The sequence below is a fragment of the Lynx canadensis genome, chromosome A1 (assembly GCF_007474595.2).
Source record: "Lynx canadensis isolate LIC74 chromosome A1, mLynCan4.pri.v2, whole genome shotgun sequence".
Lineage (NCBI taxonomy): Eukaryota > Metazoa > Chordata > Mammalia > Carnivora > Felidae > Lynx > Lynx canadensis.
This window is the reverse complement of record NC_044303.2, coordinates 142,593,995-142,616,411: the sequence shown is the minus strand read 5'-3', so window position 1 is coordinate 142,616,411 and position 22,417 is coordinate 142,593,995. Positions and strand designations below refer to the sequence as shown.

Genomic DNA, 22,417 nt, shown 5'->3' with positions numbered 1-22,417 from the left:
AGGTTTATAATTCTATGCCACAATGAATGAGTATGGAAAACTACTTTTGGGTTTAGAATTACTACAACAATGTAACGGATGGCAGAAAAGCAAAGTGTCATGGCAACATCAGATGTCACAAAAGAGCAGTCTAGGCTAAGTAGAAAACAGTGTCTTGTCCTAACAAGAGAATTAGCTATATAAAATGAGCCATGAAATGGAATAACCAAACAGAAAACAGCCCAACTGTCAGATGCTGAATAAATAGTATCAATGAATTATCTCAATTAGGAAAAGGTAATAGGTTCTTAATGTTATACCTTCCAAATATTTTTAAATAACACCTATTTGGCAAGTTATGTCTGCTCAGAATGTCTATGATTAAAGAACAATATTTTCCACAACATGGAATGATGTAATACAAAATACTAAATTGAGAGGGTGGGCTCTCCTTAAAGTGTAACCATATCAGCTTTAAAGCCTGAAAGTTCCAGGCCAGTTGCATAGAATATTCTTAAATGACTTTTTTACTTTTTTTTTTTTTTTTAAGATTCTATGGTTAATTAATCTCTACACCCAATATGAGGCTCGAACTCACAACCCTGGGATCGAGTCACATGCTCCACCCCCTTCCAGAATTCTTAATAAGAGATAAAACCACAAGTAACAATATGTAAACTCAAGCCAGAAGCGACACTTGTGTGACCACAAATTCAAGTTACTCTCTCGTTTTGTGTGACTACAAATTAAGGTGACTACTGCACATATCCAGGAAAAATTAATGAACTTCGACCAAGAGTTGGAAACAAATTACACGTGTAAGCAGCTGAGTTAATTAAGAAAATTGGAATATTTTTTTAAATAGGGATTTACTCAGATGTTGCATTCGCTTAAGCACACAACATCTCAGCCTCCTTCATTTGCCCGTTTCTGTGCCAAGCTCTTCCAAAGCTGGGGTTGATAAGGTTGACTCCAAGAAAGAAAGAAGCTCACGTAGGAAATGGAATCCTCACACAGCCCAGGGAACCGGTGACGCACTAGAAGCTTGGAAAACATCCCGTCGTTCACCTTACTAACAGCAGTTAGGTAGGAAGATGGTCGTCCACGTGCACTATTGTTTTCCAGGTGTGTTTGTTTATTTTTAACTCCTGCTTTGATATCAGTACCCTCGACCCCAACCAAATGGGGGGAAGGGGGATGGTAGCGCCGCTGGTGGTACGTGGGCGCAACACAAGTTTAAAAAATAAAATCACAACCTTTTTTTTTTTTCTAATTGCAGCGTACTCGGTGCCCTCACCTCTACACCTCTGCCATCACTCCACGCAGCTCTTCGCCACCGCCGCGGGTCCCCATGACAACCCCACCCGAGGACGATCCCTTTCCGCCGCCTCCCGGCCCCAACCCGGGCCCGGACAGCCACACTCGCCTGTCAAGTGACAACTCCACCTGCCCTGAGCTCTACTCTCCTCGCTCCCGAGAGACGATCCAGGAACCCTCCCGACGCGCGGGCCCACTCCCAGACTAGGGCAAAACCCTCGCCAGTCGGGAATGTGCGGAGGGGGCGGCGGGGGAAGGAGCTTAAGACGTTCCACTCCAACCCCCAAACGAGGGGTGCGAGGGCCTGGGCGCGACCCCCAAACGGGTTGCGGCGGCCCTGAACACCAAAACTAAGCGGCTGAGGGGAGCCGAGGGGCAGGCTCAGGGGGCGCGAAAGAACTTGTCGTTTTCACAAACAACGACGCGTCGAGGCGGCAGGAGACTGCTGGGGACCACGCTCACCTTGAAAGGGTTGTTGAGATCCGGGTCCGCAAACGGGTTACTGTCGAAATCCGACATCTCTCTCGCGCTTGGCGTCACCCACCGGACCCAGGCGCAGAGAGAGAGACGAAGCGAGGCCGCCGCCCCCCTGCGCGCTCACGTCGCCGCCGCCGCCGCCGCCGCCGAGCAGATCCGGGTGCAGCTCTCGGGGCCACCCAGCCGGCCGCGCCACTGAGCATGCCCGGTGCCACGGGCTCCTGGCCGGCGGCGCAGCTCCCGTTCGCCGTCCCGTTCATGCGGGCCGTGATCCAGCGTTCCGGGCTTTGGCTACGACCGAGTAGGGACTAGGGGCGGAGGGAGTCGGGAGCGGGGAGCGGAGTGACCCGTTCCACGTACCGTGGGACTGCATGAGGTTCCTGGGTCTTTACGAGGAATGCGTCTGGCTGGACTTAATTATATTATTATCGATTTAAAATCGGCTCCCTGTGATCGAACGTGACTTGGGAAAGAGGTGGTACTTCGTGAATAAGAACGACACTGACAGTATTCCCCCAGGTTGGGAGGGCAGCCTGGAATGCTGGCTGCATACCTGGGGAGGGAGCGGCTATTTAACCACGCTTCCAGCCCAGGACTGCAGAAGTGCGGGCAGCGGTAGAAGCTCCACACTGTTTCCAAAGATAACGTCTCGTGGGGGGCCTGCCCTCGCTAATGAATTCCGGGCACACACCCCACTCGACCCCACCTGGGAATCTCAGCCTCCAGTCTTCCGGTCCCTCGACTCTAGGTTACTGACAAATCACGGAGACCAGTCTCGCGTTACCTATGCGGACTGGCTCGGCGGAGGTTTGAGAAAGAGGGAAGATACAGTACCAGGCTTGGTCCAGCCCCTGCTCCCATTCTCCGGAATCTGCATAATGGCTACTTCTCCGGAAACCAAGGGGGACGAGGGTGAGGGTGACACGAGTTTAGAAATCAAGGTCCCCAAGTTAATGTTAGTGGTTGACAAAATGCATTTTGTTTAACTTAAAGGTATTTAGGCGCAAAATATACACCTTTGATTTTTTTTTTCCTGATGCTCCCCAACGCCAGGGATGAGGTCACCGAAAAATGGATACGTGAGAAGAATTTTTTGTACCATTTGTTATCCTACCCCTGAACTCAATGAGCGAGTATCTCTTTCCCCACTTTAATCTTTCTGCTCTAACAGAAAAGCACTTAGCAGATGAAGCGGCCAAAAGCCAGAATTATTCTCACTTGGTAGGTGCCTAAGAATTGGAAAAAAAAACTAGAATTAGGCTTTTTAGATTTAGGGGGACCTTGCACTACACAAAGTCACCTGGGAAATGATACTTCTCCCCACTGTGAAAACACTAGCTAGGGATAATGGACAAAAAAACCAATAACACACATTTACTATAATCTCTCTTTGGCAAGAGCTAAGTTGAAATATAGGAAAAGAAGCTGCTTCTAAGCAGCTGAGTAGGAAGTTCAGCTAATAAGTGACAAGAGACAGAGATGATCATGGTAGAGCGACATGATCCTAGATATGAAAAAGAGCTAACGATTGAGATCACCACCCTATATCCTTAGCAGCTGCCATGTGTCTGGTTCATTAGCTTAGTGCTCAAAATATGTGTTGAGTTCAAATTCCAATTCTGATAGTACTGCTACTCACTTCATCTCTTTGAATCTGTAAAGGATTATTTAGGTATTATGTGAGATAGAGAAAGTGTCTAACATGTACATAGTGCCTAACAAATATAGGTTGAATGTCTGAAAATGGCATGAGGGTCCAACCCATTTGTTCTGATATGCTTTTTGCTTCATCTCTCCTGAACTTGACCTTGCCCAGATGACCTGCTTCTCTCACCACTTTGGCCCTCGCTCCCTTCACCTATCCTCCAAATGACTCAAAAAATCAGCAGCTATTTATTATGCATCTACTATGTTCCAAGACAGTGAGTACCAGTTGAGCCTGCATTGCAGGATGGAAATTTCCAAATACACTGTGTTTACAGCTAATGATATTAGCATCTAATACAAAGATTTACAGACTTGACTGTTACAGAATCACTTGGAATACTTATTAATGATGCAGACACCCACCTCTTCCCATCTCCTATCTTTTAAATTCTGCTTTAACAGATCTGTGTTTTTAATTTTTTAAATGTCTTCATCTACAAATACATTATTTTACATAAATGCATAAATGGATTCATAGCATACATACTGGTGTTTTCACTTTTTTTTTCTCTTTATTCTTTGTGTCCCCTTCTCTCTTACCCTTCTTTAACAAGCTGGTATGATCCTTTCAATATTCTTATAACATTGTATATCTACATGCACATAATATAACATAATAATATTCATGTAGACATATCACATATACAGAGTTTTGGCATTATCTTGAAAATGGATCATATACATATTTTTCTGCAACTTGGTTTTCTCACTCAGTGATACTTCTGGCAGCTTCTCAGTGAAATGTGCATTGGCAAAGAGACAGTCTAAGCTTTCTTACCCCAGTATGCTACATAAATATTACCACTTTATTTTAGTTTTTATTTATTTAACTAATCTCTACACCCAATGTGGGGCTTGAACTCACGACCCCAAGATCAAGAGTCACATGCTCCTCTGATTGAGGGAGCCAGGAGTCCCAACATTATCACTTTTTATGTGTACCATATCTATAGAAGTGAAAAGAGTTGGGAAGTATGGCCTAATGGGAATCCCTCCAAATCAGCAACTATTTATTCTCTTTAACAATTGCAAACTCAGCATATTTAAAGGACTGGGATGATTCTGATACAGGTGATATGCTGACCACACTCCAGGAACACTGATAGCAGGATGTTCAGACATATGATCCGTGGGTGAGCTTATTGATTAGCTTTCATGAAATTAGACTCCTAGGACATGAGAAATGAAAGGAAGCTTAGCTCTTTCATGACAGAAGAAGAAACTGATTTTGGACAGGGTAAGTAATTTGCCTCAGTGACAAAGGGAGTGAATAGAGAAACTAGGAACAGAACTCAGTTCTCTCTCTCTCTTTTTTTAATATTTATTTTTGACAGAGAGAGAGAGAGAGAGAGAGAGAGAGAGAGACAGAGCATGAGTGGGGGAGGGGCAAAGAGAGAGGGAGACGCAGAATCTGAAGCAGGCTCCAGGCTCCGAGCTGTCAGCGCAGAGCCCGACGACAGAACTCTAACTCATGGACGGCGAGATCATGACCTGATCCAAAGTCCGACGCTCAACCGACTGAGCCACCCAGGCGCCCCAAGAACTCAGTTCTCTTGACTCACATTTCAGACATTAAACTGATAGATTTGGTTAATGGTATTTCATATAGGAAGAAGAAATATTATGTGGAAGATACAAAGTCAGCATACAGGAGGCTTCATTTGTTGCATTTTTTCATTCCAGCTGCCTCCTGAATTTGATACAAGAAAGAATGAAGAATCAAAGCTAGTTTCTAGATCCAGCTCTGCCATAAACCAGCTTGGTGACCTTTACTGTATCAATTCCCCTCTCTGATCTGAGTTTTTACAGTAGTCATTCAACAAGTATGAATTCAGCACCTAGTGAGTGGTAAACAACACTTTAGATGTTAAGAATAAAGCAGTGAATGAGATAAAAATGTAGGATCTGTTCCCAAGAAACTTCCTAAAAGACCTAGAACATAGGTAAATGATAGAGTTGTCCAAAGGACCCAAAATAACGTTTTGTTAACCTGTGGCAATGTCTCACCCCTCCCTAACTCGGTTTTTTTCCTTAACTTTGCTGCACACCATTATGCTTTTCCCTCAGTCCAACACATTAAATTTGAGAATCTGTTGGACAGGGGTTGTAGGCTGAATTCCACGTTTTCTACACTGGCTAGCATATAGCTGGTAAGTGTTGAGAAAATGTCAAGTTAGAAATTTACATTTCTTACCTCAAAAGATTATTGGACCCTGGGTTCACCAACGGGTTAAAACTGAAAGTCATCATCTCTCACAGTGGATCCTGTCTCAAGATTTCCTGCAGTCACTGCTGCTACTGACACCCACAATACCCCAACAGAAGCATATGTGGCCCTCTCTTTTGCCACTGGCTACATTTCCAGGATGTATCCAAGGAGAATAAAAGCACTGAGAGGTTGCTCTTTTGGTGCCTAGCTCAGCCATGACTCGTGGTCCCAAGAAGCGTCTGAAGCAGGTAGCAGCTCCAAAGCACTGGATGCTGGATAAGCTGACCAGTATGTTTGCACCTTGTCCATCTACTGGTCCCCATAAGTTGAGACAATGTTTCCCTCTCATTTGCCTAAGGAACAGACTTAAGCATGCCCTAACAAGAGATGAAGAAGATCTGTATGCAGCATTTTATTAAGATTGATGGCAAGGTCCGAACCAACATAACCTTCTCTGCTGGTTTCATGGATGTCGTCAGCATTGACAAGACTGGAGAGAATTTCCGCCTGATCTATGACACCAAGGGTCACTTTGCTGTTCACTGGATCACACCTGAGGAAACCAAGTATAAGCCGTGCAGAAAGAGATCTTTCTGGAAACAAAAGAATCCCTCATCTGGTCACCCATGATGCTAGCACCCTCTGCTCTCCTGATCCACTCATCAAGGTGAATGACACTATCCAGATTGATTTAGAGACCGTATAGATTACTAATTTCATCGTTTGATACGGGTAATCTGCGTATGGTGACTGGTGGTGCTAACCTGGGAAGAATTGGTGTGATCATCAACAGAGACACCCTGGTTCTTTTAATGTATTTCATGTGAAAGATGCCACCCGGCTCTCCAACACTTTTGTTATTGGCAAAGGCAACAAACCATGGATTTCTCCTCCCCAAGAAAGGGTATCTGCTCACCACTGCTGAAGAGAGAGTAAAGAGACTGGTGGCCAAACAGAGCAGTGGATAAAATGGTCCCTAGGTGTTGCGATTGGAAGTCTTTATACATAAAGATCAATACAACACGAAAAAAAGGGAAAAAAAGCACTATGGGGTTAGCGAAATAACAGTCCCCTAAAGATGTCCACATTCTAATCCCTGCAACCTCAGAGTATGTCATCTTACATGGCAAAAAGGGACTTCGCAGAAGTGACTGAAGTTGAAGACCTTGAGATGGACAGAGTATCCTTGGATCCAATGGATCCAAGGTGGATCCAATGGAATCAATGTGTTCTTAAAAGTGGAAGGTAAATGCAGAAGACTTGCTGGTTTTAAAGATGAAGGAAAGGGATCATGAGTCAAGGCACGTGTGTGGCCTCTAGAACCTGGGAACAGCCTTCAGCTGCCAGCAAGAAAATGGAAACATCAGTCTTAAAATCACAAGGAACTGAATTCTGCCAACAACCTAAATGAGCAAGGAAAGGATTCTTCCCTCTGTCTCCAAAAAGGAACACAGCCCAGCTGATACCTTGATTGTAACCTAATGAGACCCATACACAGACTGACAACACCACCTTTTATCCAGCTCATTGCCTCCCAACTCACCACCTAACCCAACCACAGCTTAACCAGCTATCTTTAAATTACCTTTTCCCAGGTGGTTATATGCTGTTATAGAGGCTGAATGGTCTGAGTATCCTTTAGATAATTACATCATAGGATGTAATTCTTTTAGGATTCATTGGATTAAAATATTCTGTAGTACAGGAACACAATAAACAAAAATAAATGTATATTTTGAGTCTGCATTTACCTATGACTACCCATGCACATATAGTCCCTGCTACCAAGAATGTCCTTCTCCTACTCAGTTTTCACTTATCAAAGTCCAATCAATCTTTCATGGCAAATTTCCAATAATATGTCCTGGACAAATCCTTACTGGCTACCCTTAATCAAAATTTGTCTTTCCTTGCCCACAGTATCTAAAGCAAGTCTATATTTTTGTTATAGAACTCATACCCTCTCCTATGGGTACAAAGTTATTGGTACATGCTCAGCATATGTGATAACTCTCAATATTTAGAGTTAATGAATGTATCTCTCTCCATGATGTGAGCTTCTGAAGTCAGGGAGAACTTTCATCTTTACATTACTCACAGAGACTAGCACACCATTCTGTTCAAAAAAAAAAGTATTCAGGAAATGATTGTTTATTGTTAACATTTCTTAGCTTGTAAAAAAAGAATCCAACATAACATCTTTACTCAGAGTAAGCTCAAATATAAGATCAAGAACAACCATTTTAATAATATAAACAGTTGTACAAAGTACTGTGATAAAACCTTCTGGATTGAAACTCTGAATTCCGAACAGTGACATCATAGAAACGTTTTAAGTGGCATGGGCCAATGAGATGCAAGAACTAACTGTAGAGTTCATTTTGTTGGCTAGAATAGTCTGCATGAAAACATTGTGGTGAAATTACCCTTAATTTTCATGACAGAAAGACGTTATCGCATATATATGTGACATACACACACACATAATATATACCTAAACATTGAGGCATTTACCAGTGATCATATTTAAAATACTATAAAAAAAGGAAAATGAAGTAAAATTGCATTAGACTAGAATATACAAATTATGTAGTAAATAGTATATAATGTAATTTGTAAATTACATTATCTGTAACTATTAAAATACCTATATGTTATAGTATATATAATAAGTTATATAGTATAGAAATTATAATGATAATAAAATATAACCATAGTAATAATATAGTAATATGTAATGTGTATATAGTAACATATAAATATAGTGAAGTACTAATATAAGTGTTACAGTCCTATAACTACTTTGTGCACTATGTCTGAGAAGCAGAACAAGGACTCCTGTTGTTTTTATGTAGGCACATTTTCAGAAAAATTTTGTGGGTTTTTTTCCATGAACCATAAATTATATAATCACACTTGTTATTACCTAATGGCTATGCAATTTCATAAATGTTTTCAGAGTAAGGACAGTTTACAATTCTTTTTTTTTTTTCCTTTAGTTTATAATTCTTAACTTGCAAATTCGGCCTAAGTCTTCAGGGACTCTCGTAAGAATGGAAATAATCACAGCAACCTAACCCATTTTCTAATCTCCCAAAAGAAATACCCCAAATCTGACTACCGGGTTTTTATAGAAATAAAGTTTACTTTCTTTTCTCGCTCTTTCATTCTGAAAGTTTTAAAAAAAAGTGAACAGTTTTATTTGGAATAGCTAGTCTAAAGAGGGAAGAGAGAGTAGAGAGAGTTAAAATTCTTGAATGTCTGGCATGTGTCAGGCACTCAAATGCTGGAGGCTCAATACACATTTTCTCCTATACAGCAATCCTTTGGGAAGCAAGAATTATTATCTCCATTTCACAAGTGAGAAAATGAGAACTCAGTTGAAATGAATGTAAAAGTTATTTTAAGAATTATTATGTGAAATAGAGGCTTCATATCTGGGGTTTTGTATTGTTCGTCGTTGCGTTCTACATTAGGCTTTATTATACTGCCCAAGGAGAGAATTCTTTGTTGGTTTTTTTTGTTTGTTTGAGGGGCTTTTTTTTAGAGAAGCAACATAATCTTGTCAGTTCGTTAAGTATGCCACTGTAACCCAATGGCCAACTACCAGATGACAGGGATGTGGCTAACTATATCCATGAGTCTCTGAGTCTGAGAACCAGAGCTCTCTCCATCTCCAGCACATGCCTCCTTTCTTTGGAACAGTCCATGGGGCACCTGCCATAGTTGTTTTCCCTCCGTTTGTGCCCTCAGAAACTTTCTGCCTTTCTCTTGGCATGGCTTTAGGCTGTGGAGCTGAGGGAGGATGTTATTCCTCCCGTTAACGCCAGTAGAGACTTGCTCACATCTCCTGCTCTTTAGACATCTTAGCCAAGGCACTGGGTTCTGCTGGGGAATGGGCCTTACACAGGGAGGTTTTAGTGAGTCTAGAGATGATTTTAGTTTTTTTACAAAGCTTTGATGAATCACAACTTTCTCGTTTGACCCTCTCTTTTTTTTTAATTTTTTTTTTAATGTTTACTTATTTTTGACAGAGAAAGACAGAGCACGAGTAGGGGCTGGGCAGAGAGAGAGGGATTCACAGAATCCCAAGCAAACTCCAGGCTCCAAGTTGTCAGCACAGCGGGGATCAAACCCACGGACTGCGAGATCATGACCTAACCCAAAGTCGGACACTTAACCAGCTGAGCCACCCAGGCGCCCCGACCCTCTCTTTTTATTTTGACAGCCCCTCTTTCATGGAACCTGGCGCACTCCTTAGGAGCCTGGTTACAAGACACTTGAAAGCCACCAAACAGTGTTGCAAGCAAGCTTTCTATCTTTAACCACACCAATATCCCTGGACGAAGACTGGTGATCTTGACATTTTCCTACCTCAAAGCATCCTCACTAATCAAGAGATGGTAGGGGCGCCTGGGTGGCGCAGTCGGTTAAGCGTCCGACTTCAGCCAGGTCACGATCTCGCGGTCTGTGAGTACGAGCCCCGCGTCAGGCTCTGGGCTGATGGCTCGGAGCCTGGAGCCTGTTTCCGATTCTGTGTCTCCCTCTCTCTCTGCCCCTCCCCCGTTCATGCTCTGTCTCTCTCTGTCCCAAAAATAAATAAAAACGTTGAAAAAAAAATTAAAAAAAAAAAAAAAGAGATGGTATCAAAGGTCAAAGCAAAGGGGCGGGCGCCTGAGTGGCTCAGTGGGTTAAGCATCTGACTTTGGCTCAGGTCATGGTCTCACAGCTTATGAGTTTGAGCCCTGGGTCGGGCTCTGTGCTGACAGCTCAGAGCCTGGAGCTTGCTTCAGATTCTGTGTCTCCCTCTCTCTCCACCCCTTCCCACCTCACACTGTCACCCTCTGTCTCTCAAAAATAAATAAACACTAAATAAGAACAGAAAGCATCTACTTTGTCAGGCAAGATTCTGAAGAAATTAATCACATTTGCACAAGGGTATTAGACCAGTTTCTTGATTAAATTGTAGTTTGGTACACAAATGAATTTGAAAAATAAAGTCAATGGAGATTTAGTGATGTGAAATTTTTTAAATTAATGTTAACACAAAAATAATCAAGTCCAATAATTTCTAAATCAATGGAGTGAGAGTCCCAGAGCATTAGCTCAAGTTAAGAGGTTGAGAACTGAGACAGGTCTAAACATGTCAGGCAGGGTAACCTGTAGACAGACTCACCAGAGCGCAACTATAATAGGACTGCGAGGCATCATGGGAGGGATGGTGGGAGATGCTGACAGCCAGCCTCTAGGCTTGAGGCCCTGAAGCGACTGGGAAACAAAAACTCTCCCTTTATCCTCTCACAGACATTGTGCTTGGTGGGAAAAGGGTTCAGCCAGAAGGAGGGAGTGAGAGAGTCCAGACTTGTTCTATGGACAGGAGCTAAGGTCTGAGAGACAGGATAATTCTGGATACAGTGTAAGGTACACAGTCAATTAATTACCTTCTGGTCCAGCCCTCAGAAAGTCATGCCAAATTCCTAGGGACAGGAAAGCTGTAATAGAGAGGAAACTAAATAGAGAGGTATTATCATTAGAAACACAGCGAGGAATTAAAAACATATCTCTACCTCATGTGAGGAAAGAAATTCATCACTTCAGAACCAATAACTTTGCCAATATTGGGAGAGTGTAGAGAAGGGGTTAGGCTGAGCAGCAGGGGGGCAATATTACATATTTCTGGGTGGAAGAAGAGAGAGGTCATGATGGAACCTATAGAGAAAAGTCTTAACATCCAGTGGAGATGGTGGAGGCCCCAAGGCCACCAGCTAGGAGGCAGACTTGAAATTCAAACCACACTCCACAGGCTCCTGGGTGGCTCAGTCAGTTAAGCATCTGATTCTCGATTTAGGGTCAGGTCATGATCTCACAGTTTGTGAGATCGAGCCCCACTTCCGTCTTGGCTCTGACACCATAGAGCCTGCTTGAGATTCTCTTTTTCCCTCTCTCTGCCCCTCCCCTGCTTGTTCTCTCTCTCTCTCTCTCTCTCTCTCTCTCTCTCTCTCAAAATAAATAAACATTAAAAAAAATTTTTTTTAAAAACCATACTTCATGCCTTCTGATTTGCAGAATCATAAAGAGCTAATCCTTTAACCCAGTGAGCACATCTCAGAACAAACCATACCAACCAAGACAAATTTCACTGATCCTTACTAGACAACACTGATATCTGTTCCTTCCTCACATGCAAAATTTCTAGAAACTCGACTCCATTAAACATACAAATGAGACATAGTATTAAATATGTCATAGTATTGGTTAAGGTAAAGAAAATTATAAATAAAAAAAAACTGGGGTGCTTGGTTGGCTAAGTTGGTTGGGTATCCGACTTCAGCTTGGGTCCTGATCTCAGAGTTTGAGTTCGAGCCCCATATCAGGTTCTATGCCAAAAGCTCAGAGCCTGGAGCCTGCTTCAGATTCTGTGTCTCCCTCTTTCTCTGCCCCTCCCCTGCCCATGCTCGCTCTCTCTCTCTCTCTCTCTCTCTCTCTCAAAAATAAAATAAAAACATTAAAAAAAAGTATATGACTTGATTTGTACATTTCATTCATACACAAAATGCATGTATTTTATCATACAAGTAACTGATAATCTGTTAGGAGAAAGGTTCTGGAATGCCCTATCAGTTTGCATAAATTTGAAAAAAAGATTTTGGAATAACATTCTGGTGCTTTACTCCAACAAAGAAACACAAACATTAATTAAGAAAATACAGAAAACTAAAGTCAAATGATTAAATCAACAAACTAAATCCATGGGATTATTATATAACCATTAAGTAATGTCTTTTTAAAATGTATAATAACATAACATGAAAAAAATAAGCATATATGAATGGAAAGAGGCAGTATATCTACAGTGTAAAGAATAGCGGTATGGGGTGCCTGGCTGGTTTAGTCTGGCTGGTTTAGTCACAGCATGTGACTCTCAGGGTTGTAAGTTTGAGCCCCACACCAGGCATAAAGGTTACTTTTAAAAAAATAAAATAAAATCTTTAAAAAAATGTAGAAGTACAACTTTATTTTTAAAACCTAAAATCAGAAGATGAATGAAGCAATGGACTGTTTTACTTTCCGTTTATTTAATGGCCATCCATTACTTTCACAATTTAAAAATAAGTTTAGGAGAAAGAATATGGCTTAGTTTGACTTAAATGATGTGTATAAAAAACTCAAAATCTTTACAGGGCTTAGAATTGAGGTAATTGACTTTACAGACTAGAATAAACTGTTTTGAATCGAATGAATCTGTGCTTTAGCCTATCAATCCCTTTTTCTCTCTCATGATCTGGAACCGATATGTGAAAGATTAGAAGACTGTGTGCCTCACCCTTACCTTGCTGAAAAGAGACCCTCAGTAAAAGTTTATTGATGATATAGTAACCCCCTTACCACTGGCTCTTTCCCAAAATTTAATCACCTCACTTACTGCAAAACAAACAAAACAACATTCAGAGGTTTGAGTCCAACCCTAACAAGAAGATCCCCTACATATTATACTTTTTCTTCCTAGTGTATTTTGCCGGTGAACGTCTTAGGACTAAACATTGACACTGACGTTAATTGTATCTTAAATTTGTAACATATTTTTGATCAACAGGTACAAAAATGCTTCTGGCAGGTGAACTATGCCATAGCATAGTTCATAGAGGAGTGGATGTTCGTTTACAACATAGAGGAGCATATGTTTGTAAACAAACATAGAGGAGCATGTTTGTTTAGAGTGCAAGCTGGTCACACCAACAGACCAACTGTGAAATTTAGAATGAGGGCTCTGAGTCACATGGTGTCAGTTGATCTCGAGATTGAATTAAACTATGTGGGCAACCAATCAATCAATTATTCCTAAGGAATGAATATCCAATAAAACTCTGGACACAAAGCTCAGGTGATCTTCCCCGACTGGTAATAATCTACACACACTGTCAAACATCACTTCTCACAGATTAATGAATCATTACTCCGCGGGAGAGGACAACAAAAGGTTTGCCTTTGGAACCTTCCCCAGTTGTATTCTATGTGTCTCTTACTTTGGCTGATTTGACTCTGTATCATTTCCCTGTAATAAGCCATAATCATGAGTGAGTTCTATTAATCCTTCTAGCGAACTACCAAACATGAAGGTGGGTTTGGGAATCTTCCAAGTTTTCAGTGGTGTCAAAAGTGATAGCGATCTTGGGGACTGTGCCCTCAAATTTTGCAGTTTGACTAACTCCAAGCATATAGATAATATGTCAATGATTAGCTATGGTATAATCTGGTCTTCAGGCCATAGTTTGCCAACTCCTGTTCTAACTCCTTAAAATATCTGTATAGTATAGTGCTCATTTCAGTAGCACATATACTAAAACATCTGTGCAGTATAACTATGCATATAATTTGTTGTGGTGCCTGTAAAATTCATAATTGTGTCCAAATAAACTGCAACATTCTATCTATCAAAATAGAATCTGCAAGTGTCAAAATTCACAGAAATTCTATCTTTTGGTGTTTACCATCTATCTATTCTATCTTTGGTGTTTATCATCCGCGCATCTGAATGGTCTATTTTCAGGCCAACCTCAATCTAAAAGCACATACTACTTCCTAATAACAGTTTCTCATTTTTTCTCTCACTTTTTGTTTGTTATATCTGATTTTTTGTTCAATACAATTAACATAGAGTGTTATTTTAGTTTCAAGTGTACAGTAAAACAACTCAACAATTCTATACATTTTTCAGTGCTCATCAAGATGAACATACTCTAATCCCCTTCACCTATTTCCCCCATCTTCCCACCCACCTCCTTCTTGCAACTATCAGTTTGTTCTCTGTATTTAAGAGTCTGGTGGCTTGTTTTGTTTTGTTTTTGACTTTTTTTTTCCTTTGTTCTTTTTTTTTTTTTTTAAATTCCACATGTGAGTGAAATTATGTGGTATTTGCCTTTCTCTGACTAATTTCACTGCAGATATTTTATATATACATAGAATCAGTTCACTTCAATGAACTGCATCATTTTTGTGATAAAACTGACGCTGAAAGCAAATATGTGTATGTATGTGTGCTTCCCTCTTTGCTGCCCGTCTCCAGTTAGATGTTTTGAATGTTTGTGCCTTTAAAGAACTATAGTACTTTGTAAATCAACCTAAATTTCCCACAGTGCTATTGTAGTAAGCAAATAATCCCCTCAGCATGCATTTAAGACTAACCACCAGAAGAGGAATCCTAATGCACCAAAAAAAAAAAAAAGAAAAAAAATCATAGAAAACACTGTGATTAACAATTCAAGGTTAACAATCTTGAATGCTCTAGAATTTTCCCAGGAAACAAGAGGAATTTGTTCCCTTGGCCCATAAGCAAAGAAATGCCAAACATTTCTTTTTAACATATAAACATTTAACTCCACGTCTTGATGGTCAACATGTTCCTCCAATCTTCCAATCTCATCAAAGAGATAATAGGGAAAACGTCGTATGGGAAGCAGGCTGCATTCATTTTGAATCTGGTTTTCTTTTGGCATAAACTCAATTTTCCTCTCTTATATTCTTCTCAATGTTAGACATTTTTAAGAAGATAATAATCCTATATTTTATAATACTTTATGATTAATTATTAACCATGGGTAATTTATTTCTTCACCTGAATTTTCCATGCTTATTATAAAGTACCACACGGTACTACAATTTAATTGCCAAGTTTATCCTAGCTGACATGAACGACTCTATGTGACTGACATACTTGAACAAACATAACTCCTGGCCAGATAGTCCCATCTATAAATTATCAGAATATGTCTGAATGCCTAACCAATTTCCTCCCCTTTGGAATATTGGTAGAAGAGCTGTTCTCATGTGCTGTAGTGTTCCACTTTGCACTCAGCTATTGCCTGGTATTGGGACAAACACTCTCTACTCATCCAGAATGGCCATTCAATTTTCTGACATCCACCACTAAGCTGAACTCGCAGGAGAGAACAGAATGGGGGGAACTTACATTCCTACACTATTTTGTTTCAGTTACGTACACAGGCCTGTTCCTACACTCCTGCAGCACGGATAACACTGCCCTGTAATACTTAAAATTTACTGAAGCCTTGAAATATTAAAGGAGAATTGGAACATAATAAAAGAAAAATCTAAAATGGAATTTTAGATTTTGGTCCTAGAGTCAGTCAGCCATTGCCTTGTACTGAGAATCCCCTGCAGCCATCCCCTCTTCAGGCCTTTGTCTCAAGTAGCCAATGTTTTCTGATCGGCACGTTATGTATCTCTGCTATGTCCTTTACCAGACTCCTTTACCAGAGTCAGATCTCACTGCTATCATTCAGTGAGAGAATGCAGTTCTCCCTTCTCCTATTTCAGCCCATCCTATCTTTACTCCAGAAAATTGACAATGGGTCTACCATTTCTTCAGGAGAAATTTCCCCACCCTCACCCTCAGAGATACTTTGGCCTCCATACCTATGCAAAATAAGTGAGTAGTTGACAGTGCACTTTCCAAACCCGCCTCTTTCAGTTATAAATGGCATCACCTGGGAGACGTTAACTATCCAGTATGCAGCCGGCTGTGATAATCCAGTGTAGTTTTATGTCACCGTTTTTCAGTATGCGAAGAGGAAGAAATTAGACCTATGTGTCCCCTCTAGTCTCGTGGTTTTCTATGAGGAAATAACTGAATAAAATGTAATCATCTCTCAAAAACAATTACTCTGGGGGTGCCAGTGCGGCTTAGTTGGTTGAGCATCTGATTCTTGATTTCAGCTCAGGTTACGATCCCAGAGTTTTGGGATCAACCATGTGTCGGGCTCCATGCTGAGCATGGAGCCTGCTTAAGATTCTCTTTCTCCCTCTGCCCCTCTCCCCAACTCACTCTCTCTCTCTAAAATAAAATTCAAAAAAAGTTTTTTTTAACAAATTATTTTGAATTAGTAGAAAGATTTCCTCCCCTGTGTAGTGGCATCATTTTAGAAAGACCTAACACAATTTAGATTGCTAAACAAAATTTAATATTTCAGTCAGACACATCTACATTGGGTTCAATACATCTATGAGAACAATGGCCAGACATTTGTTTCCAACAAAATGATTGTGTAAGATCACCACAGTAGCCACACCAAGGTTATTCCAGGTTCATGGACAAATTCCACTGACCAAGAATGCAGAAACTGCTCACCCCTATGTCAAATGGTTTTCTAGTTTCAACAAATTCCCTGAGGCACCAGTTACTCTAGTGTGTGATTATAGTTCAGCTGCATCCTGGCTGGTTGAATTCTCTGGTGCTTTCAGTTGTCCAGATGTTCAGTTAGTCTTACAGAGTCCAATATCCAGAAATCCCAGTTACAGTGAGAAGCATGTATTTTTTTTTGTCAAACAGTAATTCTTTCTTGACAACATTTAATTCATTCTGCTGTAGAATCGCTGATAAACACACCTCCACCTAGAGATGGCTGAAAATACAGGCATATTGATACTATATGGGTTATTCAAACAACCTATGTGTGATGGCTGAAAATACACCTAGAGATGGCTGAAAATACAGGCATATTGATACTATATGGGTTATTCAAACAACCTATGTGTGAATGAAATAGAAATATTACCAAGTAGAAACTATTAAATATTATGCAAAATTATATTAAGGAGAGTGATCATAGTAGTGTAGCCTATATAAAGTCTTATATGGCCTAGTTTGTCTATGAAAGAGCCACTGACCAAAATATTCCAATTTTATTAGTCCTTTGGTCTCAAAGACCAAAAACACAAAATATAATTTCTAAAAAGCACATTTTAGGGTTTATAGATTGTTTTTCTTTTTTTAACTCACTAATATTCTGTAATTTTTATTAATTCCTATTTTTTATGTTTATTTATTTTGAGAGAAAGAGAGAGAGAGAGAGAGAGAGAGAGAAGGAGAGAGAGAATCTCAAGCAGACTCAGTGCTGTCAGCGCAGAGCCTGATGTGGGGCTCGAACCCACGAACCATGAAATCATGACCTGAGCCAAAATCAAGAGTTGGACGTTTGCCAACTGAACCACCCAGGCACTCCTATTAATTCTATTTTTAAAGTTTATTTTGCATTTATGTTCCTAGATTCATGAGACGGATATTTAGTTTATTTAAAAACTTGCTTCTAAACATAGAAAACACTCTCGTGTGTTTTCAGTGTAGTATTCTCATTATCATTAATGTTCTAATGACCTTTAACTTCCACTTTAATTTTTTTGGGGGGGGATCCAAAAGTTACTTAAAAGAATGTTCTTTAATTTTAAAGTGGTTAATTTTTTTTTTAATTTTTTTTTAACGTTTATTTTTGAGACAGAGACAGACCATGAACAGGGGAGAGGCAGAGAGAGAGGGAGACACAGAATATGAAACAGGCTCCAGGCTCTGAGAAGTCAGCACAGAGCCCGACACGGGGCTCGAACTCACGGACCGCGAGATCATGACCTGAGCCGAAGTCGGATGCTTAACCGACTGAGCCACCCAGGCGCCCCTAAAGTGGTTAATTTTTACTGCATTTTGTGATCTGAGGATGTAGCCAATATAAATTACATAAATTAAATTACAATATTTTCTTTTTGACCTAAAATATAATCCTGTTTTTTTTTTTTTTGGTAAATATTTCAGGGCCATGTGAAAAAAGTAAGTATTCACTGCTTACATGGTACACATATATCAATATTTTTTAATGAAATAAATTTTAGTAACCATACTCAAGGGATTCAAAAGATTTGAGCTGGCAGAAGAATGAATCAGTGAATTGAAAAGAATGAATCATTCAGTTGAGATTATCTGGTTTGAGGAATACAAAGAAAAAAGAATGAAGAAAAATGACCAGATTCCTCTTTTTTTTTAAGTTTATTTATTTATTTATTTACTTAAGTAATCGTTACCCCAATGTGAGGCTTGAACTCATAACCCTGAGATCAAGAGTCACATGCTTTTCTAAATAAACCAGCCAGACACCACCCAAAATGAACAGACTCTAAGATACCTTCAGAATATTGTAAAGCAAACCAAAAAATGCATTATACAACTGCCATAAAGAAAGAAAAAAACCAAAAGAAACATAGAGAAAGAAATAATATTCCCTAATCAAATTTGATGAATATCATTAATCTACACATCCAAGATGTACAACAAAGCATAAACTCGAAGAGATCCAAATCTAGACACATCACAGAGAAATTGTCCAAAGATAAAGAGAGAATCCTGAAAGCAGCAAGGTAAAAATGACTCACAAGTACAAAAGCTACTCAATAAAATTTACAACTGACTTCTCATCAGAAACTATGGAGGCCAGAGGGCAGTGAGATGACATATTCAAAGTGTTGAAAGAAAAAGACTGTCAATCAAGAATTTTATATCCAACAAACCTGTTCTTCAAAAATGAGGAGAAACTCAGAATTTCTGATAAAAAAAAGAAAGAAAGAAAGAAAGAAAGAAAGAAAGAAAGAAAGAGCAAATATTTCATCAGCAGGTTTGCTCTACAAGAAATACTAAAGGGAAGCCAAGCTGAAATGAAAGGACACTAGAGGGTAACTTAAATTCACCTGAAGAAATAAAGAGCACCAGTAACATTATAGGCAAATATAAAAGATCATACGGGGTGCCTGGGTGGCACAGTCAGTTAAGCGTCCGATTTCAGCCAGGTCACGATCTCGCGGCCTGTGAGTTCGAGCCCCGCGTCAGGCTCTGGGCTGATGGCTCAGAGCCTGGAGCCTGTTTCCAATTCTGTGTCTCCCTCTCTCTCTGCCCCTCCCCCGTTCATGCTCTGTCTCTCTCTGTCCCAAAAATAAAATAAAAACGTTGAAAAAAAAATATTAAAAGATCATAAAAATATGTTTCTGTTTGTAATGCTTTTCTTCTTCCATTTAAATTAAAAGACAGTTGCATAAAGCAATAATTATAAGATTGTCTTTATAGGTTTATGCATAAACATGTAATCCCTAAGACAGTAATAACACAAAATAGGGGGAAGAGAATGGAGCTATATTGAGGCAAAGTTTTTGTTTATTCCTGAAATTAAGTGGCTATTGACCCAAATTTGACTGTTGTAAGTTATGATACTAATTATCATTTACTACAATTAGTGTCTTAGAGGGCAGCCACTAAGAAAATAACTCAAAAAAGATACAGTAAAAGAAACAAGGCATGATGCTCATCAATAGTCATTGGGGAAATGCAAGTCAAAACCACAATGAGACACAATTTCAGATCCACTAGGATAACTGTAAGAAAAAAGATGGACAATAACAAGTATTTACAAGGATGTGGAGAAGTTGGAACCCTCATGCATTGCTGGTAGGAATGTAAAATGGTACAGCCGCTTTAGAAAACATTTTGGCAGTTTCTCAAAGGACTAAACATGGAGTTACCATATAATCCAGCAATCCCATTCATAGGTATATAACCATAGTTGTTGAAAACATATATTCACACAAAAGTCGTACATGAATATTCATAGCAGTATTGTAGATAGTGTTCAACACAAGAAAACGTTGAATGTGGTGTGTGAAATTGTCTGCCATTACGAGCCCTAGGTATTGCTTTATATATGAAGCTATTCAACAACCTTGGGTAGAATTTAAGGGGTTAGTGAATGAAGCATGGAAAAACCAGAAGGTAAGAGGTAGAATGGAAGAAGGCAGAACAGAAGGTAAGTGATAACTAGTTAGGGAAGGTAAAAGAAGAAATAAAGGAGGAAAAAAAAAGATGCCCAGATATTTCTTCATTATGATGTCTGTGTCCTACACTCTTTTCTCCCACAGGAAAAGGCATATTTATACACATAAAGAGTGAAAACATAATCAAAAGGATTATGTTTATGGCTGTTCTTATTCCATCACTGGTGTTAACATATGAGATACGTTTTCAGACTTTTTGTTTAAATGAAAAAAAACTACCTGGAACACCTGGTTGGTTAAGTCAAAGGAGCATGTGACCCTTGATCTTGGGGTCGTTAGTTCGAGCCCCCATTTAGGTGTAGAGATTAATTAAATAAATAAACATTAAAAAAAAAAAAACTAGCTGTCTATGATAAGTATGAAGAATTCTCTGTCCAGACCCCCTTCAAGAAAGGACTTAATGCCTAAGCAGTGGGGAGGAAGCCAGCACACAGCTTCTAGCTATGCGCTTTTTCCAGAGAGCTGCTTTGCCTGAAGCCTTTCTCTTCTTAGGGCAGTCTACATCTGGTGACTGAGCAAGGTAGGGCTATAGACTTGGCCACTTGGAGCCCTGTTCTTCCAGGGTTCCAAGCCATGGTCAACAAAGTTTTTGGACCTGTATAGTAGTTCTACTTCTCTCTCTGCCCAGTCCTGTTTCCTTGCCTACTTTTCACAAGTATTGATCCTTATGGAACAACTTCCTCCCAAAGCTCTACCTCATCTTTTGCTTCTAGAGAACCTAACCTGTGACATAATCATTTTCTTTTACCTTCATGCATGAGGGAGAAGAGAAAAAGCCAATAATCCTCTTCTGTTCAACAAAGAAAATTCACAAGTATTTATGTCTTCTGGAAAACAGGGATGTCAACTTAAGTATTTATTACTAGGCAACACATTATTAAGTAAGACAACCAGTTTATAACCTTTTAAGGATTAAAGATTACTTTCACAGGCCATAGCAACAATCTCTGGAGTTCAGAGGTCTAATAGGAGTTGGCAGCTAATGGGATCAGCAAACTACTGCCCAGTCCAACCTCCTGATTTGTAAATAAAGTTTTATTGGAACACAACTATGCCCATTCATTTGGCTGCTTACATGCTGCAGTAGCAAAATTAAGTAGTTGCAACAAAGACCACAAGTCTCAAATATTTACTTTCTGGCCCTTTAAGAAAAAGAAGATTCTTTTGACGGAAATAACTTCTGCAAGGACAGTTTTATGATGCAAAATACTATTTGCTTTTCTTTTCAGACTCAGTGAGAGGGAGTAGCTACAAGTGGTCCCAGTTTTTAAAGGCCAAGCTCTATGATTCCATTAATTTTGTCACTGAGGAAAAAAAGGCAATCTCAAGAAACCCAACAGAACATAGAAAGAACAGGGTAAAACAGTACTATTAACAAATGAAGGAAGGAGTGTATAGTATTTTTAATCTACATTGACCACAAGTTAAAAATAAGAACAGGGTTTTAGGTGTCTCACGGCCAGGTCTGACGAGATCAAGTTTGGGAATGGAATTATAAAAAGTAAATCCACATACCATGATTTGTTTTATGATAAATTTTATCAAAAGTCAAAGTGAAATGCAAGTGGGATAAACAAACGATCCATTGGAGTGAGCGAGACCTTCTAATGACTTCTTTCTGATCCTTTTTGTGATGTGCCAAGGTGGAGACACAACATAAGGAATTCTCTGAGTCCAATGTGGCCCTGATAAAGGACCCTAAGGAGAATTATGGTCTCCCTTTCAGCAGTGCCACATCTGTGCCTGGAAAGAGTTTATATTATACCCGGGCTGCATGTCTGGGCTTTCCAGGTTCTAAAATTCTTGCTACCCTACACTTATTCAATCCTTCCTGTTCTATTCCTTTAACATAGGACCTATGAATGTTTTACATGTAGCCCACTTAGGATCTTTACCACTGCCAGGTATCCAGTCTTGCAGCATGTTCTGAAATCTCTTTCCAGGGCTCTGTTTCTTTCATTCAATTTCAATTGCTGTTCTTTTTCAGGTTCCCCAGGTCCCCTTCTCGCTCTAGGACTTAGTCATCTGTTCTCTCTCAATTGCTCTTTGCAGATAGAGGCCAAAAAA

The 22,417-nt window shown here is 39.9% G+C and overlaps 1 protein-coding gene and 1 pseudogene across 1 annotated transcript in view; one reads left to right on the top strand and one right to left on the bottom strand.

Annotated features, from left to right (window-relative positions):
* SCAMP1 (secretory carrier membrane protein 1) overlaps nucleotides 1-1,909 on the bottom strand; it is a 129,452-nt gene extending 127,543 nt beyond the window's left edge. The window contains exon 1 of the mRNA XM_030323538.2: nucleotides 1,759-1,909. Within this exon, the coding sequence (XP_030179398.1) occupies nucleotides 1,759-1,815 (57 nt within the window). The 5' untranslated portion in view covers nucleotides 1,816-1,909. The remainder of the gene's footprint in view (nucleotides 1-1,758) is intronic.
* Nucleotides 1,910-5,879: 3,970 nt separating this feature from the next.
* On the top strand, nucleotides 5,880-6,718 carry LOC115519716 (annotated as a pseudogene).
* The last annotated feature ends 15,699 nt before the right edge of the window (nucleotides 6,719-22,417 follow it).